At 35.1% G+C, this 24,740-nt stretch overlaps 1 protein-coding gene across 1 annotated transcript in view; it reads left to right on the top strand.

Moving 5' to 3' along the window:
- The window catches only part of ARHGAP15 (Rho GTPase activating protein 15), a 449,292-nt gene that overhangs the window by 225,132 nt on the left and 199,420 nt on the right, over positions 1-24,740 (top strand). The window contains exons 6-7 of the mRNA XM_070957014.1: positions 8,063-8,161; positions 10,270-10,393. Coding sequence (XP_070813115.1) covers positions 8,063-8,161; positions 10,270-10,393 — 223 coding nt within the window. The remainder of the gene's footprint in view (positions 1-8,062; positions 8,162-10,269; positions 10,394-24,740) is intronic.

The following is a 24,740-nucleotide window of genomic DNA, read 5'->3' as shown; positions in this document are numbered from 1 at the left end:
GGCAGTTAATAACAACAAAATAGCATAAAATAAAAACTATCCATAAACTATAAAGTGCTTTTCAAAAAGCAACTTTCGAAAACATTTCACTTCTCATCAAGAAGCTTCTTCAGTTCAGGTTATTTTAATGAGGAATCCATAAAAAATAATAATGTTAACGATAACAATGATGACGATGATGATGAAATAACCCATAAAATAATGAGCCTTAGTTCAATCATATTTTTTCCTCTTGGAGACAAAATACTTACTTCAAATCTCTATAAATGTGTTAAGCATTTCAACTGGTTTCAAAATCAGATCTCAGTCTAACGATTCTGTGATTTTCCTGCTTAGCTAAATGTAACTATTCAAGATTGATTTTTTCTTATGCTAATACTGTTATGTATTGAATATATATATATCTGTGTTAAGCCCTGCTAAAGTGAAACTAACCTTTAGATGACCCTAACTGTTAACTCCAACTGTTTTGGAGGGAAACTTAGAACATTCATATTTGGGAGGGCTTTCTCAAGTACTATGATTGGTTAAGCATAAATAACAGGCATTTGCCTGCTATTCCTCAGTTCCAGTTTTGAGTCAATAAATGTTGTTGTAGCTATGCTGGTCTGCTTGCCTTCGTCACCACTATTGTGTAGTGGGCTTCAGTAGGCAAGAACCAGACCAGCACAGCTACAACAACATTTATTGACTCAAAACTGGAACTGAGGAACAGCAAGCAAATGCCTGTTATTTATACTCTAGGCCCACAGGGCTTTAACCAATCATAATTCTTGAAAAAGCCCACCCAAATATGAATGTATCACATTTCCCTCCAAAACAGTTGGAGTTAACAGTTAGGGTCATCTAAAGGTTAGTTTCACTTTAGCAGGGCTTAATACAACTATATATATTCAATACATAACAAATACAGTATTTAGAGACAATTGGAAATAATACATACTTTTGACCTCACCATGATTTTTAATAATATTGATTTATGCAAAAATGTATGAAACATTTTGATCAACAACAGTTTTAACCAGAAAAAATAGGAAACTTACTGTTATATTGAGGACTTTTCATTTGTAAATGGGTTAAGTTGGAAAGAAAATTTTCACAGCCCTTTATACTTTGGAGTGAGCCTTAATTTCAGGTCATAAACCACTTAGTATATTTATAATAGATAGATTTTTATTCTGCTTGAGTCTATCACAGTGTAGTTAACAGAAAATACATTTCCTATTCTGGGATGACTGTCCAGGTAATGTCTATGCATGTCTATGTAGGATTTCATCTTACACAATGTAACAACGTCTCTTTTATTTTCCACATAAGAAAGTCAGAATATTTTGGATATACACAGGGAGTATTTAAAACAAGCTGATTTTCATATGAAGCCAAATTCTACTACCTAATTGTATTATGATCTTGTTATATGAACATGTATACTGAACATGTATACTTTCTATTGAGGAAACATTTTTTTGAGTTTGACCTAGAGTCATTGTGTATCAAATTCCTGTGAGATCAACCTGTAATACCCTTTTTTCCTAAAGTAATGTGCTTGCTTCTCTAAAACTATTGTTTTCAAAGACAAGTTTGTTTTGAATGATGGTTCCACTGAATACATGGCAGTGGTAGAAAGTGTATTCAATATATTTCTGCTTATATAAATGTCCTTTTAAAAAAGAAGAAGAAAAAGTTTCAAAATTGCTGGCAATATTTGTGGTTTTATTCAGCGGGCTTTGGGATGCTTTTTTTTTTTTTAAAAAAATGAAGAAACAACAACAAAAGAGTTGTAAGAAGCAGGCTAATTACAACGTAAGGTCCAACATCTTTATATATATATACAACGTTGTCTGTTTTTTAAAACAATTATTCCCCCTGAAAATATAAAACCAGTTTTTCTGACTTGCAAAGTTTTTGCAGTCTATCATTTAAATTACTTAAATAAAGGGAGCCTTAGTACTCCCAAAAGCTGAGAATATAACACCCTCCATGCATATTAGCTTGATCTTCTTGACAGACCAGAAAACTGTTTGTGTGTGCCAATTAAAACAAAAATGGATCCCTAGTGGCTTGTTCTTCACACAACTTCTGAAGACTGTTATCATTGTTTGCTGGGGTAACTCAGGATAGGGCTGCTATCCAAAGTAAACAAACTTTTCAAAACTTTCTTGACAGATGGGGGTTACACACGCATTTTAATAAGAAAGTTGCCAAAGCAACATTTTTTTCCTTTGACAATGAGCATATATTTACTTAACATCTAGTAACTTTGGGGGATACAAGGCAGATACATTCTCACAAAATGTTTTAACTATCAGCATTTTTTCCCCTCTGCTTTGAAAACTCAAGTTAAGGATGTTTTTCCTCACGCTGATATTTTAGCTATGTTTTTTTTTAAAGATGTCAGCTCGGTTCGACTTGTCAGAAGGAATTATTGGAAGTTACCAAAGCAAGGTTGTTGTAAGAGACATTCTCCTTAAAAATGTAATTGGTATGGTTGTCATAAACACCTTTAATTTAGCATAATTCATTGGATAAACTAGATCAGATAATGAAATTGGGTAGAGACATTGGAGTTGAAAAGGATTTACCTGATTCACTTTAATTATGTATCCAAAAAATGAGAACTAACTTCATTATTGTGTGTATACTGTATGTGTGTGTGTATTGTATATCTTTCTCCCCTCCCTCTGTATATTTATTTAATATAAACATGATTAAGATATGGATTTATTGAGGTTGAACAGAATGCATACTGCTCCCAACAATACATACACTTTTGACATGTTTTCAAAAAATGCCAAATCCCTGTCTGTGTTTTAATTTCATTGAAATGTAATTCAAACCGAATTAATTAAGGAATAAGAAATCTTGAAACCAACTTAATTGACTATGCATATTGAAACTATTTTAATCAGAACCCATTTTTATTCTTCAAATTTTGTTGGAATTATTTTTGCATGAATTCATTTTTCAGCTATAATTTGAAAAGAAAGCAGACTTTCTTTTTTAATCCACTTTAAGAAGAAAATGTGAGAGCTATATTGTGAAAAGCAAGTTGTGGTTGCCTTGACTAGTTAATGTATGTATTATTATTACCAATTATTACAATTGGTACGTATCTGCCAATTCAGCATCCAGAGAAATACATTTAAAAAAAAACTGATTCTTTTTAAAAGCATATTTGAAAAGCACATCTGAAAACTAATTTTAAATCAAGAATAATTAAACTACAAACTTGGAATGCACAAATTCTAATTATTACTAGATGACAATAATACAATTAAAATAATTTGTGCCATTATCTAATAGTCATCTGAATTTTTGCAACCCAGTCACAGCAGCAATAGTAGAATATGTGACAATATAATATGCAAATAAATAAATAAAACCTTTCTTTCAGTTAAACTTCATTAAGTTCTCAGTTTGACAAGGAAGAAATTCACCCAATAAATATTAGGAAGAATGATTCTCTGCAGCACGTGGAGAGAAAATATAACACCATTTTTTCCAATGAGATTCTTATCATAGATTCTGGGACAGAAAAATAGTTATACTGTCTCATATTTCTCCACCAAATAATTTCTAAAAGGATGTGCTCCTAATATGTAATATTGGATACACCTATTGTTTTTATATCCTACTTGTGAATTTTTCCACAGAGTGTTTAGTATGGAAAAAAACAATACGATGCTACTGTAAGTAGATATGTTTCTATGTTCAAAAAATGAATTAAAATCTATCATATGATGAACTTTTTTTTTTACTCTCTTTTCCTGAGATGAAACAGAGAAGAGAGGAAGGAAGAACAGAACTAGTACCTGGGCACCTAACATTGCAACCATAGAAACCACAATTTGTTTCTTCTCCCCTGACTCCATGCTTCACTTAATTTTATTGGGATTAGTTATTTTCTTTATTTAAAAAAAAATTGCAAGGAAAGCCAGAGTGCTATTGATCAAAATGCTTGTCTTAGACATACGAATCTTCTGGATATTTTTTAAAATATTAAATGAGATGAGAACTGCAGACCAATGGTCTGTTTAGAAGTGTGTCCAGCTGCCTACAAAATGACAGAGGTAAACTGAGGGGATAAAGGTAAAACATATTTTTAATCTTCATTGAGGAAGCAAAAGAAATGTTGGAGCAATCAAGAAAGTCCACTGAAAAATATCACTGATTAGTTTCAAAATGTTACATGCAAGAGTGCATGCTTTTCTTCTGTGCCTCTATCCTTCTCCCTTTTGGGGGGGGGGGCATATTTAAAATAAAAAGAGACAGAATATAATAAAGAGGTACCACTGACAAAACCACTAATCCAAACTGAGGCAGTGTTATGAATCAAGTTTGCCAATATGTATCAACTATTTCATATCAGTTTGTGAATAGATGATGCAACTTCATGTAACTGATTCACAAATAAGAAAGATATCCGTGCTCTTCTTGCCAAGATTTCAAGAGCTTTTCAGAAAGTGGGGGGGGCGGGGGAGAAAGGAATATCTGGTACATTAGGATCTGGTACATTTCATTTATTTGGACCTCAAATTGGCATAGCAAATCAGTAACGGAGGGTAAAGGAATCTTCACTCAAAATCCCCCATTTGAATGGATGCCGAAACTGAAATGAAAAGGCTGTGTATTGTCCTTTATCCCTTATATGAAGTCTGCTGCTGAAATCTCTTAATTCATTATGCCTTTATATTAGAATGTATGCTTGGAAATGATAGAATGCAAGAACATGGAAGTATTTTTAAAGCTATTAAATCAAAAAGAGTGCAAACAAAATAAAAAAAAAATCTGCTTTTCCTGGACACATTTGCAAATTTCCATTCATATATCTCTAGTCCCTAAGTTTCTTATTGGTGCTTGATAAGAAAGATGTTCAAACTTGCCTTAATATGAAGAGGTTTTATTAAAAAACAAAAACAAAACAATAACATTATTTAGGGCTGTGACTGTAGATGGTTCAGGCAAAATCTGACATAATTTCCCCCTGAACTCTTTCCAAAGGTCTTAAAATGATATTGTTAGTAATGTAAATATGATATAAACTATTATTTCAGCTACTTTTTTCATCAGTGCATCTAAATAGGAAATATATAGAAGGGCCTATAAAAACTGCATTTTAACTGAATCAAAGTCAAATTTTTGGTAGTGCTTGTCAGAGATGGAGAAAAAGAAAGTCAGTTGCTGAGAGTAATTAAGAAGTGGATGCATTTAAACTGTAGAGAGCAGTAGCAGTCTTCTTGAAACCGTCTAGTAACTCCTGAAGATTATGAGAAAAGGACTTGTTTGAGATACAGACAGTATTTTAAATGAATTACCGGTAACTTTTCCCTGTTCTGTGATCTACTTTTGCTGTTATAGTCATACATCGCCAATTATATACAATGATTACAAACAACACATTAAAACAAACACTTTCAAAATGAATGTTGCTTTGCTTGTTAGCACTGAAGTGGCTTTTTTACATATCATAAGGATACATATTTTTTATGCAATACTGAAATACTTGTATTTTAATAAAGCTTGAATTTAGTCAATGGAAGAGTGAACTAAGTTACATCTCTCTTAAGCCTTCAAAATAAACTCACTAATTATGTTTTGTTTTTACTTTCAAAACTCCAAAATTTATAGTAATAATTTAAGTGATATTTACACTGGAAGATACGAACTAGACTGGACTGACCATTGCATTTAATCTAATTCATGTATCTCTCTCTTTCTGTTTCTGTTTCTGTCTGTCTCTCTGTCTCTCCCTCTCTCCATTATACTAACAGTATTAAATGAAATATTTGAAAATCTCCCAAAATGGTAATGTGTAAACTTGAGGTGTGAGAGATATGATCCACCAGCTAGTTACCTTTGCATTATTGGTGAGCCCAGAAAACTCATGGAAATGGTCCTATCCCCTTAAAAACATCTTTTATCTTACAGAATCACAGTCCCAAACAAGAATTAAATGCTTATTATATGTGCATTTCTCAAGTTCATTAAATATAGTGGCATTATAAAATTGTGTGATTAACATCCACTTTCCTCTAATTTAAAATACACAATGTATGTGAACCCCTGTCTTATCAACAGCTGCTTTTAAGATTTATGTAATTTTGGAAGTTGGCATAATTGAGTAGAATAGGGCAATATTTTCTGCCTAGGAATATTAGGTATGTGTACTGTATATCTATGTTAATAGTTGAAAATTACCTGAAAAGCCACAAGTCCACAGGAGCATGTTAAGAGCCTAAGTTATGGAAGGAAGATATTAGGGAGGAATCAAAAGTTATGCCACCAAATAGTTCATTTTTATTTGATGTGGAAGTATATTAAGATTGATACATGATTGTTCAATGTGATATTAATACATCTTTTACTTACAATACCACTTGAGGGGGAAAACGCACCAACTGAAAGATCAAATGAGGGAACATATGTATTTACACCATAAGACAGTTTCGTTGAATTTATATTTTGTTAGCTTTTCCTATGTATTTGAATAAACAAGTTGTCATTCAAATAACACTGATGATATTCAACTCAACTAGGTAGAAAATAGAATTGATATTGTTAATATTTATTCTAATTTTATGTTGCTAACAGAACTCAATGTATGTTTGACAAATCTATATTCCTAATATATATTTTTTATTTGTGTGTTGTTATACATGAAATAAATAGAATATATTTCTTATAAAAAAATAAAGATGCTCCTGTCAATTTGTCAAGCAGAAATAGATATGAGCAAAATATTTGTCTGAGGGTTTTACACATCTTGTATAGTCATCCACATGCTGAGGCAACCATATTCTGATATCAGTCCCAAGTTTTCATAGTCTTTAAGGAACAATGAGATTTTTTATTGTATCTGATACAAAAGATTAACCTGGACACCTCTCTCTATATATAAATAAAAAAGACCCACTATCTCATAATAATGTGTGAATAAACTTGGTCAGATTAATTCTGTCAGTTTTATCCAAATCTTTTTTGTTTCTTTAAAGTCACTAACTGTTCCCCTCAATGAGTTTTCCTCCAAAATTTGCTATATACAATATTCACTGCCACTGCATTCTGGTCATTTTGATGTTCTACTAGTACAGTATTTGAATGTTCTTCTGTGATGACAAGTATTCGAATATTTGCTTTTATTACTATTTAAGTCTGTCTACTATTTTCTGCTTTTTCTTTACGTAAGAGTTGGACTTGAGACCATTTCAAGTTAAGAGCATAATCCAATTTTGCACAAATATTTTTGTGCAGCAGAACTTTTCTGTCTAATGTGTCACTCTGGCCTGCAAACTCTGTTATAGATGATCTCTTGAGAGATCATAAAAAGAAGGCCAGTCAAAATCCTCCATGTTCTACTAATTAAAATACTTTTGGCAATGGGAAAAGTTGATGGGATACTACCAGTATTTTAAACATGAGTAGGAATATGACTTGTGCTTGGTATAAGACATATTCCTACTTACATGTTAGTACTAAATATTGTATGGGCTTTTAATAATATGTACTCCATTATTCGTCATATGAAACTTCACTACAATGAAGCAATTAGGGAAACAGATATAAATATTCAGTATAAGAAATTCAGACCATCATCCATGTTCATTTTAAGCATCATTTTAAATTTCTAGGACAAGCCTAAGATAGAATATTCCATTTTTCCTAGAAATGTTGTTTTAGATGAAAATCAGTGCCACACCAATCTCAAAGGCAGCTTGTTCTAAAATGTTATTTGAGCAAATAGTATCAAGCAGACCAGCTGCCCAGATCAGTATGGACTGACATAATCTGCCAATCATGCAAGCTGTCCTGGAGCAAACACTTTAAAAAAATTGAATTTGCCTTATATTGATAATTTTTTTTTATTTATGCATACATTTGCTGAATTTTAAGTAAAGAAATGTCACAGTAGCTTTTGTTGTGAAATACTTAATAGTTTGAAATAACAGAACAAGCTTTTTTGCTGACTTTAATTTTTATTTACAGAAGAGTTTCTGAGATGAATTACACTGAAATAAAATGATGTAGCAAACGGTTTGCTGATATGTCATTTTCTCATTGTAAGGTCACAACAGTTTCAGGAAATGAGGTCCTTCTTCAATCAGATATTGACTTCATCATATTGGACTGGTTCCGTGCTATCAAAAACACAATTGACAGATTGGTATGCATTTGTTTTAGATTTTGCTTTTATTAATCGTGCAGTAATTTAAGGGGTTCATATGATTTTGCAGCAAGTCAAGTTAAAAATGCATCTCCCCCATTCCCTTTGAATCAAGAAAAATACCTACATGCATCTGCTATTTAAAAGTGCTTCTGAACTAAATTATAATTTGAATAGTTTTTTGAAAAAGAAGGATGTATCTTTTTTGAAATTATGATGATTAAATATGTTATAAGGTAAACATTTATTAACAAATGCCATTTAACTTTCTCTTTTTATGTCATTTATATTATACAGGCTTTGAGAGGACTATTAGTATGGTTGAATTCTTTGTCTATTATTTTCCTGTTAATTTGATTGAATAATATCAGTAAACATCTGACTCTTGTCCCTGCCTCCCTGCCTCCCTCCCTCCCTTCCTTCTCTCTTTCTCTAGCAGGTCTGTTTTTTTGATAATTGCTTCCCCCACCCAATTTCAAATTAGATTTTTTTCTTAGGTGGTTTTCACCATCCCTATTATACATTTAATATTTCACCCCTCCTTAATTATGCTAAAACTTTTTGGGAGGATGTGTATCATTTTGGCTTGTGAGCAGAGACATCCTTCTTGCATGTTTAATTAGATCTTGTCCAGACTGGCTTGGTGACATTTCAGTGTATAATATAGGCACTTCTTTTAAAAAACTAATAAACAATTGAATGGGATATAAATGGTAAAGCTCTATAATATGAAAGTGCTATAGCATGCTGTAAGATGATAATTTTTCAAGACTTTAAATGATATCTATCAGAAGCTGGCAGAACAATCTGACATTTAACAAGTTCAGTTGCTTGAATATTCCACTGACACAACATACTAAATTTGCAATTCTATATATCTTTACCTGAGAATGAGGCTTTATGAACTAAGTGTCTGATAGTCTATCAGCTTATGCTGCTAATACATCCACTAAAATGATCTCTAAAAAGGGGATATAATATATTTGCTTTTCTTTAATGAATATATGAAACTTTCCTATAACAATAAAAGAAGCAAATGAGATGCTTATTGCACATAATGGTATCTCTCTGTTCCTCTAATACTGATTAGAACAACATAAATGTGTCAAAGATACTATTGTGGCTTCAGAAATACATGGATCCAAAATTAAAAATAAAATTTTTCATCTTATATTCTTCTTTTAAATTTCTTCACAGGATTGTTGTGATGAAATAACAGAATTTATCTGTAAATATGAATCTTCAGTACATGTGAACACATAGACATCCAATGCTAACCAAGATTGTCAAAATAATGAAATGTGATGTGTGACATCATAATGTATGCGCTTCCTTTTCATCTTTACACTACAGTGTCCAAAAGGAAGAACTTCGATCACAATAAACATTTCATTTCTTGTTCTCCCTTACCTCCACTTCCTACCACCTAACAGAGACAGAACCAATTGCAATGTAATAATCTTAAAACACATTTAATCAATTCATTAAATTCATTTATAGCCTTGTCCTAAGCCTAGTGTTAGAAGTACACTAGGTTTCATAGAGTTATATGCACATAAATTTAAATGAAGTTGTAACTGTAAGACCTAGAATAAATTCAGGTATCAGTTAACATAAATAAAATATGAAAATAATTTCTAGTTAAAAGCATAACTAAAAATTCAGTTGAAGTTAAGGTCCTTTCCAATGAGTTCAAAGGATGGAATCAGAGAAAGGTGATGAAGCATGCAGTCTCTATATTCATGGAAATGGATTTTTCAAATACGTAACACTACTGAATTGTGTTCCATTTATACCATGCACTTAAACCTAAAGTTTTTGAATTGATCTGTGTTTTCAAACAAAAGTATGCAATATATCAGTGCCCAATATACTTTCATGTCTGATTTTCATCTGTAGAATTAAAAGCAATTTTAAGTTACATGTTTATGTGCTGTTTGAAATATTTTGTACAGTGGCTTCTTTAGATGAAATTTTCTTTTACCACGTACAAAAAGTTGCTTTGTTTTGCTTTATTTGCTTTTGTTTTGTTTTCTAAATTTCTCTTACTTTCATTGATTTACACAAAATTATTCTAAGGATATTTTCTATCATTTTTATCTTTCTAGCCTAAAGAGAAGAGTTACATATCAAAAAACAATGAGCTGAAAATTCAAAGATCTTCTAGTTCTGAATTACTGGGTGTTCATGCCGACAGTAAGGAACCAAAAACAGAAAATAGAAAGTCTTTAAGTAAGTAAAATTATTTTAGGTAATGAAAAGTTATACAGAACCTTCTGTTAGTAAGATACAGTGTTCTATCTTGACTTTTAGACCCTCCAATGTTTTTTTTCCCCCAAATTCTTTAGTTGTGACGGCTCTTGAAGAAGGGAAATGGGACCAAAAATTTATGGAGGGTGGAGTGATTAAAAATTCATGGCTTGCATTCAATGTGTGTTGGGTGCCAATTATGTTGGGTGCAGCATTAATGCATCATTAGGGAGCATGCATCAATTTGTGAATTCCTGATGCATCAGCACTGAATCCAAAATAAACATGGCACCAATCTTGTTTAGTCTAACAGTGATAACATTGTTATACATACAAAATTAGCAATATTTTGGAGGACTATATGTCATCTCCCAGGTTCAGATGCAACATGTCATTAAATAGCAGGGGAACACCCTGCCTTCCTATCTTTTTCCTGGGTTTCCTGGAGAGATTTAGTTATCAGTTGTGGAAAACAGGATGCTGGATGCATGGCCTGATCCAGCAAAGCCTTTGTTATATTCTTAAAGATATAGAGCTTTACATATAAATGAAGTTATGACAGAAACAGTTTGAAGTATTTGGAAACATTGCTGATTGTTTACAAGATAATGATCTCTGTATCAATATGTAAAAAAAAATCCAGCTGGTTTATTTCACAAACATTGAATGCCACCTTAAGCATGGATTCTGGGGAGTTCACAAAGAAGCAGTAAAAAGCAAAGAATAAAAATGTAAGTAGCATAAAATCAACAAAAAGCCATAAAAATAAATGTAAGCTCAACATAAATTTAAACACCCACTGAGCAGTAGTGTTGCACCATCCTACCCAACCATCTAAACTCAATAAAGCTGGTGAAAAAGATACCCTTGCACTGATGATGTTACCTAGTTTGGGTAATGAAATGTCTGCAAGAAAACAATCAAGCTCAGAGAGCACTGAGGATCCCTCATTTCAATCATGAGCTACAAATATTCTCCTTTATTGAAAATACTCTTCATTTCCTTCTGAAAGAGTATCAAGTAGGGGAGGAAGGAACATTTCACTGGTGTCGAGACAACCTCATAAAAACCCAATTCATTGACTCCATTCCCTTAAACATTCAACGGAAGAGAATCACAACCATATTCTCCTGGGTAGAATTCATAAGATCAGCAGACTCCAGTTAGAGAAAATAATGAGGATTGGTCCATAAAGGGTTTTATAGGAAATACGAGCACTTTGAATTCCACATTGTGCCAAATATATAAGTTCCATAGGAACTTTATTGGTGAGCAGACCGTGAGAATGTAAGAATGTTACCTGAATTAAGAAAATGGGAAATGCATCAATTCAATTCTGCCTGGATTAAAAGGTCTACCTCCAGGGCTACATACCCCAGAACACCACCAGATATTCTGCATATATATTCTCTCCTAGAGAACTTACTGAGATGCAAAAAGTCAGCATTCCTCACGCTTTTTAAGAGAGATCAAGTATATGAGCTCCTATGCTGAGTCTTATCAAGCAGACAGAGGGAAGGAAATGGGAGAAGAGAAACTGCAATGAATCACTGGAACTTTGTAGCTCACCTTGACTCTGGCAGCAACTCCAATGTATTTTGTTCAGCATGTTGTTCCTAGCAAGGTGCCATTGTAAGAGGGCAGATGAACATAAAGATGAAGAAGGTAAATCTGCTTTCCTTAGTGTCAGCTTTCATATGCATACTATTTCTGCAAGATAGCTAACTAAGCCAGCTATACCTAACCTGCAATTAGTTAAGAAGCTAAATGAGACAAATTTGATTGCTGATGGAAGCTACATCAAATGCCCCAGCATTTTAAGGGTAAATAATATTTAATGTATTTATTGTTGTAGCAATCAGCATTTTATGTAACGTGTTCACATTAGGATGTAAATCTGACTCCTTTTCAGCCTTGCTAAAGATACGTTTGTCTCTCCTTTGTTCAACCCTACTTAAAAGTGGCTCATGGAGAACAGCTCCAATCCATGGGCCCCTACCTCTTTGCCATTTTTTCTGGCAGGAAGCCATTAAACTGTCTCACCATTTGTTGTTGTCTTTTATGCTTCTTGGCATCATAATTCTAACATCTCTTCAGTAATGATTTAGAAGACAGATCAAGTTCCCACCAATGAGATAAAGTTAGCAGACAACCCAGCACTTGAACCAAAAAAAAAAAAAAAGTTGTGAGGAGCCCCTGCCGTGCTGAAACTTTCTTTTTAAAAGGAAGAACAATCCACTGTGAACTTGCACGAATTTCAGCTTTGTGTGTATGTTTATACAGCGTAGCTTGAGTTGCCTTAAAAATATGTATTTCGAATTTTCTTTTGGCCCCTTGAGAGGGAGTAATTATGTGGAATTAGAAAAATGTTAGCATTTGCTTACTTATTAGTAGTCAAAGCACAAATTGTGTTGTCAGTTTTTTGCCTTTGGCTTTCCATGCCCTTAATGTTCACACCAGTATCATTGCCAGAATTATCAGCAGCCAGAGCCAAAATTGCTTTAAAAAAGGCCTGAGAAGTGGTAATGACACATTGTTAGCAGTTAACAGGTGGTCGTTCCATTGTCCAGTTTGACTGCAAAGCTCAAGACGATCCATCCAGGATTTGTGAGAGGGCATTTTAAAAGAGTTTTTAAAAAGTGGAATAGTTGTGTTTCTTGGCTAATCTTTGGAAACTAAGAACTGAAGAACAAGATCATACTTAAAGTAAAACGAATCAGAAATCAGCTTCTGATTTAAAGATGAGAAATGGCATTTGTATGTTTCATATTCTTTCTTCTCTCTCCTGATATTAAAGGTTCTGCCATATCAGGCTCCTAAGGTATTCAGCCTTCACTTTTCGACAACTGAAAAGTGTTTAGACTTAAAAGAACATTTGAATGTTATTACCTGGTGTATGTGTTTGCATCTCATCCTCCTAGTTAACATCCTCCTAAGTTACGTCTCATCCTCCTCCTAAATTGAATCTCATCCTCCTTCCTAAATTAACAGTGTGAATTATGGATGCATGTAAAATTTGTGGGATAACTGTAACTGTTTAAAAAATTCTTATTAGGACTGTATCACATATTCTATGCAAAAGTATGTTCTTAGAGAGCTAGTTTGGTGTAGTGGTTAAGGCATCAAGCTAGAGACTGGGAGACTATGAATTATAATTTCACCTTAGGCGAAAAGCCAGCTGGGTGACCTTTTTTTTTTTTTTTTTAAATTTGATTTATATGTCGCCCTTCTCCGGAGACTCAGGGCGGTTTACAGTGCGTTAAGCAATAGCCTTCATTCTTTTGCATATTTTATACAAAGTCAGCTTATTGCCCCCACAAACTGGGTCCTCAATTTACCTACCTTAAAAAGGATGGAAGGCTGAGTCAACCTTGAGCCTGGCAAGATTCGAACTTACTTTTAATTGCAGACAGCTGGTGTTAAATTACAGTGCTTTTTTTTTAGTCTGCAGAGCTATCCTGGACCTTGAGCCAGTCAGTGTCTCTCAATCCTAGGAAGCAGCCAAGGGCAAACCACTTCTCTAAACTTTGTTCAAGAAAACTCCAGTGACTCCTCCAGGTGGTTGAAGGAGTCAACACTAACTCAAAGGCAGGCACAAAATATGTTTCCCAGTGTGTATTTGTTTAATAATTGAAAAATGGTTGGATGCTAGCATGGAGAAATAATTGCAAATAAAGGAACTGAATCCTTGACCATATCACTCTTTTCTGTTTTCTAAGGCTTTGACTTGGTCCAGTATTTTGCTAAGTCTTTTCATCTATAGGTAGGGGAAGGAGAGGCCCAAGCAGGGATCAAGTTAACAAGATGAATGGTTGAAGTATTTTTCTATCCACACCTATTCCGCTCACAAAGACTGCTCTAAAAAGGCTACAAATTGATAGAAAAAATAAATTAAGATCCATGTACATCTTATCCTAAATGATTTAACATGTTTTTTTTAAAAGAAAACCTAAATATGTTTCTTAAATATATGGGTAGACCCACAGTTTATTATTAATTGAAACCTATCCAACTATAAATGGATTTCCAACCTCTAAAAGCTGATAAACATATTTTATATCATTTAAACATGCATATTTGTATACATATGTATATTTGCACAAGGCTGTTTCTTGACTCAAGAACACTTAAACATTTCTCATACAATGATTGCAAGTTAAGGTCAGTTCAGCAAAAGCTTATGATTTTTTTCACACTTCCATCATTCTGATTTTCTTCTAAGTTTTTTACGCTACATTATTTCTTTACAGGTAAATGCAATTTACTACTATTTAGAGATATCCAGTAGCCATTCAGTGGCCATTATACCTTCAACAAGATATATTGTAGTTCCTATTCAGAAGCATAGTAAATTAATTATTTAACAGACATTACTCCTTTGTACAGAACCTAATTAGATAGAAATCCTGGAGCACAGTCAGAGCTAAACAGGAAAGAATTTGGATTCCAGAGCTGACCACCTTAATGCCATAATTTCACTTAGAGCTAATAATCTTTGGATGGGACTTTGAAAAATGCATTTCTTAAGCTGTTCCTTTTCTGCAACTGCTGTAGTTCAAGCTAGAAACCGTTAAATTTGTAGGTGCTTCTTGCTTAGGGAAAACTATCTTGCATATAGCATATTTTCATAGGAATTACAGTATCCTTGGATCTTAAATCACTTGGATATTTCCAGCTTTAGCTCATTCTGGATGGAAGGAGGGTAAGAAAGCTTTTATTCAAAAAAAAAAATTGACATAAATTTGACATCTTATTAGCTCTTCTGGTTCTCTGATTTGTTCCAATATCCTTTGCTTGAGTTCTGATTTTGGATTGCTTCTCAATCCTGCCTAGATTAACCCAAATTTTGAACCAGATGGATTGATTTTAGATGCCATATGATGCCTGATTCAGAGGTGTTTTTTTTTTTTTGTTATACCTCTATCCTTCCTCAACTTCTCCTTCCTAAACTTCAGTGACAATGAACGCAGTTTCTTCAGTCCATTCCTTGTGAATCCGTATATCAGGTTCCAGATGCATGCCCTGCATGTATTTTTACAAAAACCAGTAATATCAAGAACTATAGGAGCTATATTTCTTAAAAGATCTGAGTGCTGCTGAGAATGTTTGCAGTCCCTAGGACTTGAAACATGAGGTTTCTACAATAATAGAAATGCAACTGGAATCCACCCAATTTAAAGTTGGATTTATTTCAAACATCCCCTGGATGGGTTCCAAATTCTTTTGATTTTATTGGGATCAGTTTTGAACTGCAGTAGGGGATTCTCCCATCATTTCTTTCCAAAATAACCCTCTCATTTACGTTAGTAAGGAGCTAATTTTATATTTTCGGTTGGAACTATAAAGAGATACAGATCTGCTTTTACACTGAGTCAGATGCTTAACGCAATTATGTTGACTGTGGCTGGCTGCAATTTACCATAGTTTCAAGAAGGTGTTATTCCAGACCTACCTGGATTGCTGCAGAAGAAACACGGTCATTTTTCCTGGGAAACAAGGGTTTCGCTAACACTTTTCTGCACTGGATGGATATATAATGGCCAGGCATGTATTGCTTGGAGCCTTCTTTCTTCCTCCCATTGTTATGATAAAAGAACTACTATAAATTTTCTGGAACAAGACCGAGCTATGAATAACTACCTCTCTTCCCTTCAATGCATGCATGTTTATTCCCACCCACCCACCCAATGAAAGCAAAGGGCTTTCCTAGGAAGAAGAGTATCCTTTAGCTAGTGATTTCTTTATTAGTAATCTGGGAGACAAGATGCAGTCTCAGGCTTGATAGTGAAATGCAGTCCAAAAGCAGTACACTTCCAGCCTGTTCCTACCATTTGAATCTGGCTTTGTGTTTCTTATTTAACGTTCTTTCAAGTGCTTCATGAACATTTCTGGAAGTCTTATTTTTATCTCAAAAGGAACAGAAATATGTTTGAAGAAACAAACCTATTTCCTAGGGTAGTGGCACAGTTGTCTGCATCACATTTTGCACTTACACCAGAAGAGCATAGCACACAAGGTGGGGTTTCTTCCAGTGGTGAAATCCTCTGCCGGTCGCCACCGGTTCATTGCTTGCGCATGCGTGGTGCATGCCAGAAACGTGCTGCGCGTGCGCATGCGCAGTGCATGCCAGATGCACGTTGTATGTGCGTGCATGCACAGTGCACACCAAAAGCACACTACATGCATGCTACATGCACACTACATGCATGCACAGTGTGCACCAAACATGTGCTTTGTGCGGAAAAAGGAGCCATTTGAAGGTAAGTAGAACAAAGAGGGGGGGAACAGCTGTTCTGAGCGATTTAGATTCGCTAGAAAGCAGGATTTCCTGCTTTCTACTGAATATAAATCATGTGGCACAGCTGATCGTCAGAAATACCAGTTCAACCAACCAGTAGCTTTTTTTACTATCAGTTCACCAAACTGGTAGATTTTATCACTACCTGTTCGCCCGAACTGGTGCGATTCGGTAGGATTCGGTAGGATTTCACCACTCGTTTCTTCCTTATTCTCTTGCTCCATTCCCAATGCATCCTGCTAATGTGCCGCAGGAGGTCTCCAAATTTCCCAGAGCGGATGTGAAGGAGAGAGTGCAGGGGTAGCAACAATGAGGAGATTATATTATTTTCAGCAAGCGTTTCCATCCTGCTAATGAGTGTCCAGAATTGGATACCTGTAGTCCACAACTTACATCCGGTCACATGGTGACCATTCAAAGCTATAACAGATTCCCCAAAAGCTATTTATGACCCAGTTTTGAAGTTCAAACATCATTCCCCCTTGCAGTCGCATAATGACATTTTGGGTGCTCACAATCATCCCACATTCATGGTCATTTGCAGCACCCTGAGGTCACATGCCTATGATTTACAATAGTTTTGCTGGAAACTGGCATTTACTTTTGGTTTCCAGCAAAAAAACTGGCCCATAGCTAACAATGTGTTTTCCTAATGACCACTGGGTTCACTTAATGACTGTGGTGTTTGCTTAATGACTTCAGTGTCCAATTCATGACCACCTCCTTTGCTTAATGACCACCTTGAAAATTTCATAAAATTGGGTCATGTGGTGACCCACTTTAAAACCTTCATGACTTATGACTGTAATTGCCAGGCTCAATTGCAATCATAACTCGTTGTATCCTGAAACCAATCCATGGTCATCTCCTTGTCCTATTCAGCCATCTTCAGTAGTGGTATTCAACCGGTTCAGACTGGTTCGGGCGAACCGGTAGTGGTGACAAGTGGGTGGGTCCGCCCACCCGCCCTTGCGCTATGCTGCCCTATTTAGCCACGTTTTCTAAGCCGTGTGCATGCGTGCAAGCCACGCGCATGAGCAAAGCACATGCACAGAAGGTGCACATGCTCACATTTTTGGTGTGCGGTGACCCGGTGAAACCCACCTCTGTCCATCTTCCATATATCTTTAGTTCATATTGTGTGCATTATGTCCCACCCTTGTCCACCCCCACAGTTACTCTTTATGAAGAAAAGTAGCAATGTTGCAAGAAACTCAGATGGGTCAAGCAGAAGTTAGTGTCTGAATAGTATAGCATTTTTATGAATGTTCTTTATCGTGAGCAGCCTAATCAATTGATGATGCATATGTTGAAGTTATATTGTTTAGTCCCACATCATCTTGACAAGAAGTGCTGGACTGCTTTTTGTGATGGTGTGGTTATTTCTTTGGGTGCCATTGTTACGGAGTTGTCACTGATCTTCACCAATGTCCATGTTGTGCTGCTTAATAAGTGTTACTTGAGCCAAGTAGAATGGTACTGTATCACAAGGGACATTTCTATTGGTAGAATCAAGAAAATATTGGCAGTGCAGCTCTTTGGTACAAATTCCATTTTCAGGGACATTGTATTATGATGCTACATGTATTTCCTTAACCTGAGAAATAACAAAAATGTAAAGTTTCATGCTATTTTTACTAGTTCAACTTCTGCAATTCCTGATTGATTATTTCTCTGTCATGCATTCTTTTATACAATCATAAGTAATAATTACATGGTAATATCAATTTTTCCTTCACTGTGTAGTACTTTTTAAAGGGCATCAATTTGTTTTGAGCCATAATGTAATTATATAGCATTCATATAAATGTTTTGTGGAAAAGGCTATATTTACTGAAATATTCAAATTTTGGTCCTACGGAAGATGAATGTCAATCTTTTTTTTTCGCACTATTGTTAAACAATGACCTATTTTTGTTAAAAGCAGAGCCATTAGACAACTGTTATCATTGGTACAATTATATAAGGGCAATATTTTTCATAGTACTTAACATGAGGTCTTTATTACTTGGTTAATGTGAGTGGGTTACTATACTACAATATGGTAATGTAATAGTAACATAACTTCTGATTTTTATGTCAAGTACATTAATACATAGGCTATAATATTTATTCATGCTCCATCCAAAATATACTTCATAGGTTCACATATACTCCCAGTTTTCTTTTCCTCCCATCATTACATCAGGCAACCAGGGAACAAAAGGCCATAATTTAGAAAAAGATGGAAATATGGAAGGTTTCATAAATGCTCTTTTTCTGGGAGCCTCAAAGTAGACTGCCTGCCTTTGAATCTGATACGCTTCTTATAAACTCTCGGATTTTAGAAAATTATTATGTATTTTTTGACGAAGGAAGCAAACTTGAGAATTTGAATACAAATAGTTGGAAAAAACTGCAGTCATAGTATTTAGCCAATTTACAATGGCCTGAAACGGCCACGTATTGCAAACATTATTGCCACATTCTAATTAAAAGTAAGCCGTTGTTGCTTTATGAGTATAGTGCATTGACAATAATTTGTTCATTCAAGTTCTTTTGTTCATTGGGAGTACATAAGAGTGCACATTAATGTGACTAAAGTTTTCATTATTTCACTCTTGTCACTCAGGTATATATTACTTTTATATAATAGTAGAGTGAAAAACGTGTCTCATTTTGAATTAGATATTATGTTTGAGTTTAAGTGGCAGTGGTAAGCAATGTAAGAGAAGATTAGTCAAAGAATACCTTGGCCATAGATTGCTATCGTTGGTTTATTCCTCCTTCTCCAGTAACAACCTCTCATCTCTGACTTTGAAACCCGAACAGTTTTAAACTGGGTTCTTGTTTCAGTTGCTTAATCCCCTTTCATAAATCATGTTCAAGTGCTAGAATAATTTGCACATCATTTAAGAATATTTACTTTGAAACAGTCACCTCAAGCCTTTTTTGTATATCCTTTCTCTCTAAAGATTTGTAGTATTGGTTTTGTTCTCTGAGGTATAAAAGACCTGGGCAAACTTTATTCCTGTTGTTTCAAGATTAGTGAAATAAAATGCATATTTATTCAACAGGGAGCCAAAGAGGCTTTTCATAAAGATGATCATACACAGAACCCTAGAGAATGGTATAATACACAATGCCTGCCTTAAAAATCTCTCTAGACTTGTTCAAAACGGTATTGAATGACTTAAGTTCAAAAACATAAAGGATCTACAAATACATTCTTTCTAAATATATTTTATCTTTGTTGTGAAGGAGAGAGCTGTATATTCTTAATAAAAAAAATGAACTCAATATTGGGGAAATTTAGTATATAGTATAGCAAACTATAGAAAGGAGTATTTCAAACAGGCTTCAGTTCCTCTAAAGTGAAGGATTATTAAGTACAATCGTCCTGCCTTGTCCAGTATTGTAAATATCTATTATAATTGCTTAGTTACACCTATAATCTTGTAAAAGGATATTTAAAATGGTTTCATGTTTCGTTATACTGTTTTCTATTTGAGCCTGTAGGATAGAAAATTCCTATTGCTACTGAATAGTACAGTTAAACAGCATCTTTAAGCAATAATTTATATCCATGTACAGCAAATTGCAGGGTAAGTAATGTTAGAGGATTCCAATATTAATCATTTGCACTTTTTCTCTCTCAGTTAAACTTTCCTAGTACTGGAGGTTAAAATATAAACTTCTAGCTCCATGTTTGATTCTTGCATATAACACCAGTGTGTCTAATGGTTGCGGTGTGGATAAGACCAGAGAGACTCCAGATCAAATGCCAATTCATCCATCAAAGTGATTGTGTAATCTTGAGCTGGTCACTTTTTTCCCCTTGAGACTAAGAATACAAGGGAACAATGTTTGCCCTCTTCAGTTCCATGGAAGCAAGACCATGGATCTAAATATTATAAACAGATGTATAAAAACAACAACAACAACAAAAAATATCATGCAATTTGATGATGACAGCTGATAGATAATCCATCTTGAATAGGCTTCCGATTCAGAAATCTGAAATGTAGATGGACAAAGAGTATACAATTTGAAAGACCTGATTTCAGCTCCCTAGTGGCCTCCAAACTCATTGTGGATTATAAAATGATGCTGAAGATATGCTAGCGAAATCAGTGGCAAACCATTTTGGTCTAGTAGGTTACCTAAGTTAGGGGTTGCCAGATATGGACTACAAAACTTTGGATGACCACTAGATGGCAGCAAAGAGTTAAACTTGTATGACTCTTTTGGCTGCTATATCCTAATTATTTGAATTTATGTAGCCCTACCTTAGTTCATCCTAACATCCTAACAATGAAACATAATTATTTCATTTAAAGTTTTGTCCTCTGAAATGTTGTTTTATGTTTTAAAATACTGTTTGTCTCACTCATTTAAGATTTGACAAATACATCTGTATATACATTTCTGATAAACCAATTTTGTTACTCAGAATAAAATCAACTATGAATTACACTCCCTTATCAAGACTTAAAAAGTTAATCCCTAACTTTTACAGAGTGTGTATCAAACAGACATTATAAAATACAAAATTACTGTAAGCCATGCATCCAATTGACCTCGGTTTTGCATTTCCTTTCAAGATGAAAGAGAAATATATTATTTTTTACGACCTGTACTGAAAATATTCAATTAATAAACCTACTGATGTTAGTTTAACAACTCTTATTTACATCTTCCACATTGCTGAATGATGACAAGCTTGTATCCAGTTGAACAAGAAACTTGTGAGGTGGCATGCCTGTGACTTGATCCTGTGTGCCCTTGTATGTGCTTTTTATACAATTGTGTTTCAAAATCACCAGTGATGGCATTCTTTGCTAACATTATTGTTTGCTTTACTTCTGATTAATCCTATTAATTATTTATTAGTCTTTGTTAGAATTAGTCCTAATTAGTCCTTCTTAGTAATAGTTTTGTAGAGAATAAGACTGAATTTCAGTTGTATTACGTACAGAAAAAATATTTTTCTTCCCATCCTCCATGTAACTATTTATAACTAAACTAGATGTTAGCTTCTTAGTAAGTTTGAAATAATTTCTGTGAAAGAAGGAAGGAAGGAAGGAAGGAAGGAAGGAAGGAAGGAAGGAAGGAAGGAAGGAAGGAAAGGTGATAGGAATAAGAGGATATAAAATATATTTGTATCAAATCAGACAATTTCTGATTTAGGATTTTTGATTAAGGCAAAGAATACTCATTGACCTTGCTTACTTGTTATTGTTTGTGGTGGAGACATCATTTAAACGTTTACAAGTTTTTTTTTTCCAAGTTGATGGTCAAATTCATGTATATTATATCTCCCCAATCCAGACTTGAATGGATGGAAGCACATTCCTGTTAATTGATCAATTCCTTAAAAACAAATGTGTTCCCCAGTTCTACCACTCCAATTCCAGTTAGACAATTTAAGGGAAAGTTAAAGAAGGTTATTCAGTGAATGTTCGTTTGAGAAAAAAAAAAAAAACCTCTTCTATTGGAGTAAAGCTTTCTTCTGATTTCAAAGCTCTTTTTTTTTCTTTATACATGAATTCATATCTAAATAAATGGAAAGGCTGACATTTGGCAGAGAAAAATAATGCTTCTTTTCTGCAATCAAAATATAATAATAATCTGAATAGAGCTGGAAAGGACCTTGGAAGTCTTCTAGTCCAACCCCCTGCTCAAGCAGGAGACCCTATACCAGTGATGGCTAACCTTTCTGCCATCGCGTGCCAGGAGAGGCGGACGGTGGGGGAGGGTCGCGTGCATGCGCGTGCCCACACCAATAATTCTATGCGCCCTCTGCATGTGTGCACAATCCCCCTCTCCTCCCCTGCTCCTGGCACGCGATGGTCTGGTAAGCCCATTTTTCTTTCTTACCTGGTTCCAGATCCTCTCTATTTATCTGGGAAGGGCGAAAACAGCCTTTCTCATTCCCTTGGAGGCCCTCCAAAGGCCTGAAACGGCCCATTTCCCAACTCCCGGTGGGACTGGAAGTGACTTTTTTGCTGTCCCCAGCCTCTCTAGGAGTCTCTGGAGGCTGGGGACAGCAAAAAAGTCACTTCCTGTCCCACGGGAGTTGGGAAATGGGCCGTTTCAGGCCTTTGGAGGCCTCCAAGGGAAAACAGCCCTTCCCAGATAAATAGAGAGGATCTGGAACCAGGTAAGAAAGAAAAACGGGCCTCCCCCCCCCCAGGCCCTCTGGAGGCAGGAAACAGCCTGTTTCCCTACTTCTGGTGGGCCCAGAAGGCCTGAAAATTAGCTGGCCGGTGCGCACATGCGCGCCAGAGCTCAGCTGGCTTGCCCACTGATATGGCTACGTGTGCCACCTGTGGCACGTGTGCCATAGGTTCGCCATCATAGCCCTATACCATTTCAGATAGGTGGCTGTCCAGTCTTTTCTTAAAAACCTCCAGTAATGAAGCAACCACAACTTCTGAAGGTAAGCTGTTCTACTGGTTAATTGGTCTCACTGTTAGGAAGTTTCTCCTTAATTCCAGGTTGCTTCTCTCCTTGATTAGCTTCCATTCAGGGGTGAAATGCTACTGGCGGCGCATGGTTTGGAGAACCGGTAGTGGCGGCAGCACACAGCTCCACCCACCCACCCAGATGTCGTTACTTCCTGGCTTTAACCAGGAAGTAACCTGTTTGCGCATGCGCAGAGGGTCCAAGCACACAGTTCCAAACCGGTAGGGAAGGTAAGTAGATTTCACCCCTGCTTCCATTCATTGTTTCTTGTCTTGCCTTTTGGTGCTTTGGAAAATAAGTTGACACACACACCCCTCTTCTTTGTATTCCAGTATTCAAATACTGGAATACTGCTATGATGTCACCCCAGTCCTTCTTTTCTCTAGACTGGCCAAACCCAATTCCTGCAACCGTTTTATAATTTATTTATTTTTTTATCTCCAGACCTTTAATCATCTTAGTTGCTCTTCTTTGCTCTTTTTCCAAAGTCTCAATATCTTTTTTATACTGTGATGACCAAAACTGGATGCAGTATTCCAGGTGTAGCCTTACTAAGGATTTGTAAAGTGATACTAATACAACTTAGAAATCTGAGTTTAGGGTGATGATTAATTTGGTAGGGAGCAAATTATAGCATAAGAACATCTGTGAAATATATATAGGCGGCTGAAATGACAGAGCAAGTTGTTTGGTTGGAGAATGATCTGTATAGGTTAGAAAGAAACTTAAGAAATTGAAAGCAGCATCTTTTCATAAGTATTGGGGCAGTGAGACTAGAACCCAGGAAAGTGGAAGACTCATGTATGGGGAAGTGTTGCTTTTGGGATGCTGAAAATGTTTGTTATGGCTTTATGATTTTTTGATATATTTATTGCTGTTTTCTGAGTCATGATACATAAAATGGGTGGCCATATAAGTATTTTAAATAAATAATTAAATTTAGCTAAGGGAAAAAATCCAGTTTATTATCTATATAGCTGCATGTTATAAATTGGTATTACTCTACCCAATGTTGCTAGGGCATGACTTAACTACCAGTATTTTATCTAATTTTGACTGTGCCCCCATAGAGGCTTGTAATCACATTGTTGTCAGAATAAAGGAATTGATTTTCATAGAGAATCACAGAAAGGTCTACAGTGGATAGATTTGTAAATATAAATGGTCATAAATAAATGCCACTAAATTGGAATTGTCCATCTGTAAATTCCTGTACTGTAGATGTTACATTGCATAATTCCTTCCTCCCTCTTCTTCTCCCTCAAATATTGTTCATATGCTTTGGAGTTCTCCTTTCCTTATAAAACAATATATATTCACTTTTCAGATGACCTTTTTTCTGCTCAGCTAGATGTAGCTCTGTGACTCTGCTTTGAGTTCTCTTAGCTTGAAGCTTTCCATCTTTGTTGGACATCTTGATTTATCTCTTCTTTGATCAGAGATATCAGTTCCTTGTCCTCTGTGTGGTAAAGTTATATAATTTAGTATTCTTTTGTAGTGACATATGTCTTTTTTCTGTGTCCATTGATTTAGATTTAAGGATCCGTAACAGCTTTGTTTTCCCATATACTTGTGGTCAGTGGT

This window comes from Pituophis catenifer, unplaced genomic scaffold (genome assembly GCF_029215685.1).
Source record: "Pituophis catenifer annectens isolate HBS135680 unplaced genomic scaffold, rPitCat1.0.hap2 SCAF_1, whole genome shotgun sequence".
NCBI lineage: Eukaryota > Metazoa > Chordata > Lepidosauria > Squamata > Colubridae > Pituophis > Pituophis catenifer.
Note: the sequence above shows the minus strand (reverse complement) of the source record. Positions and strands in the feature narration are given on the sequence as shown.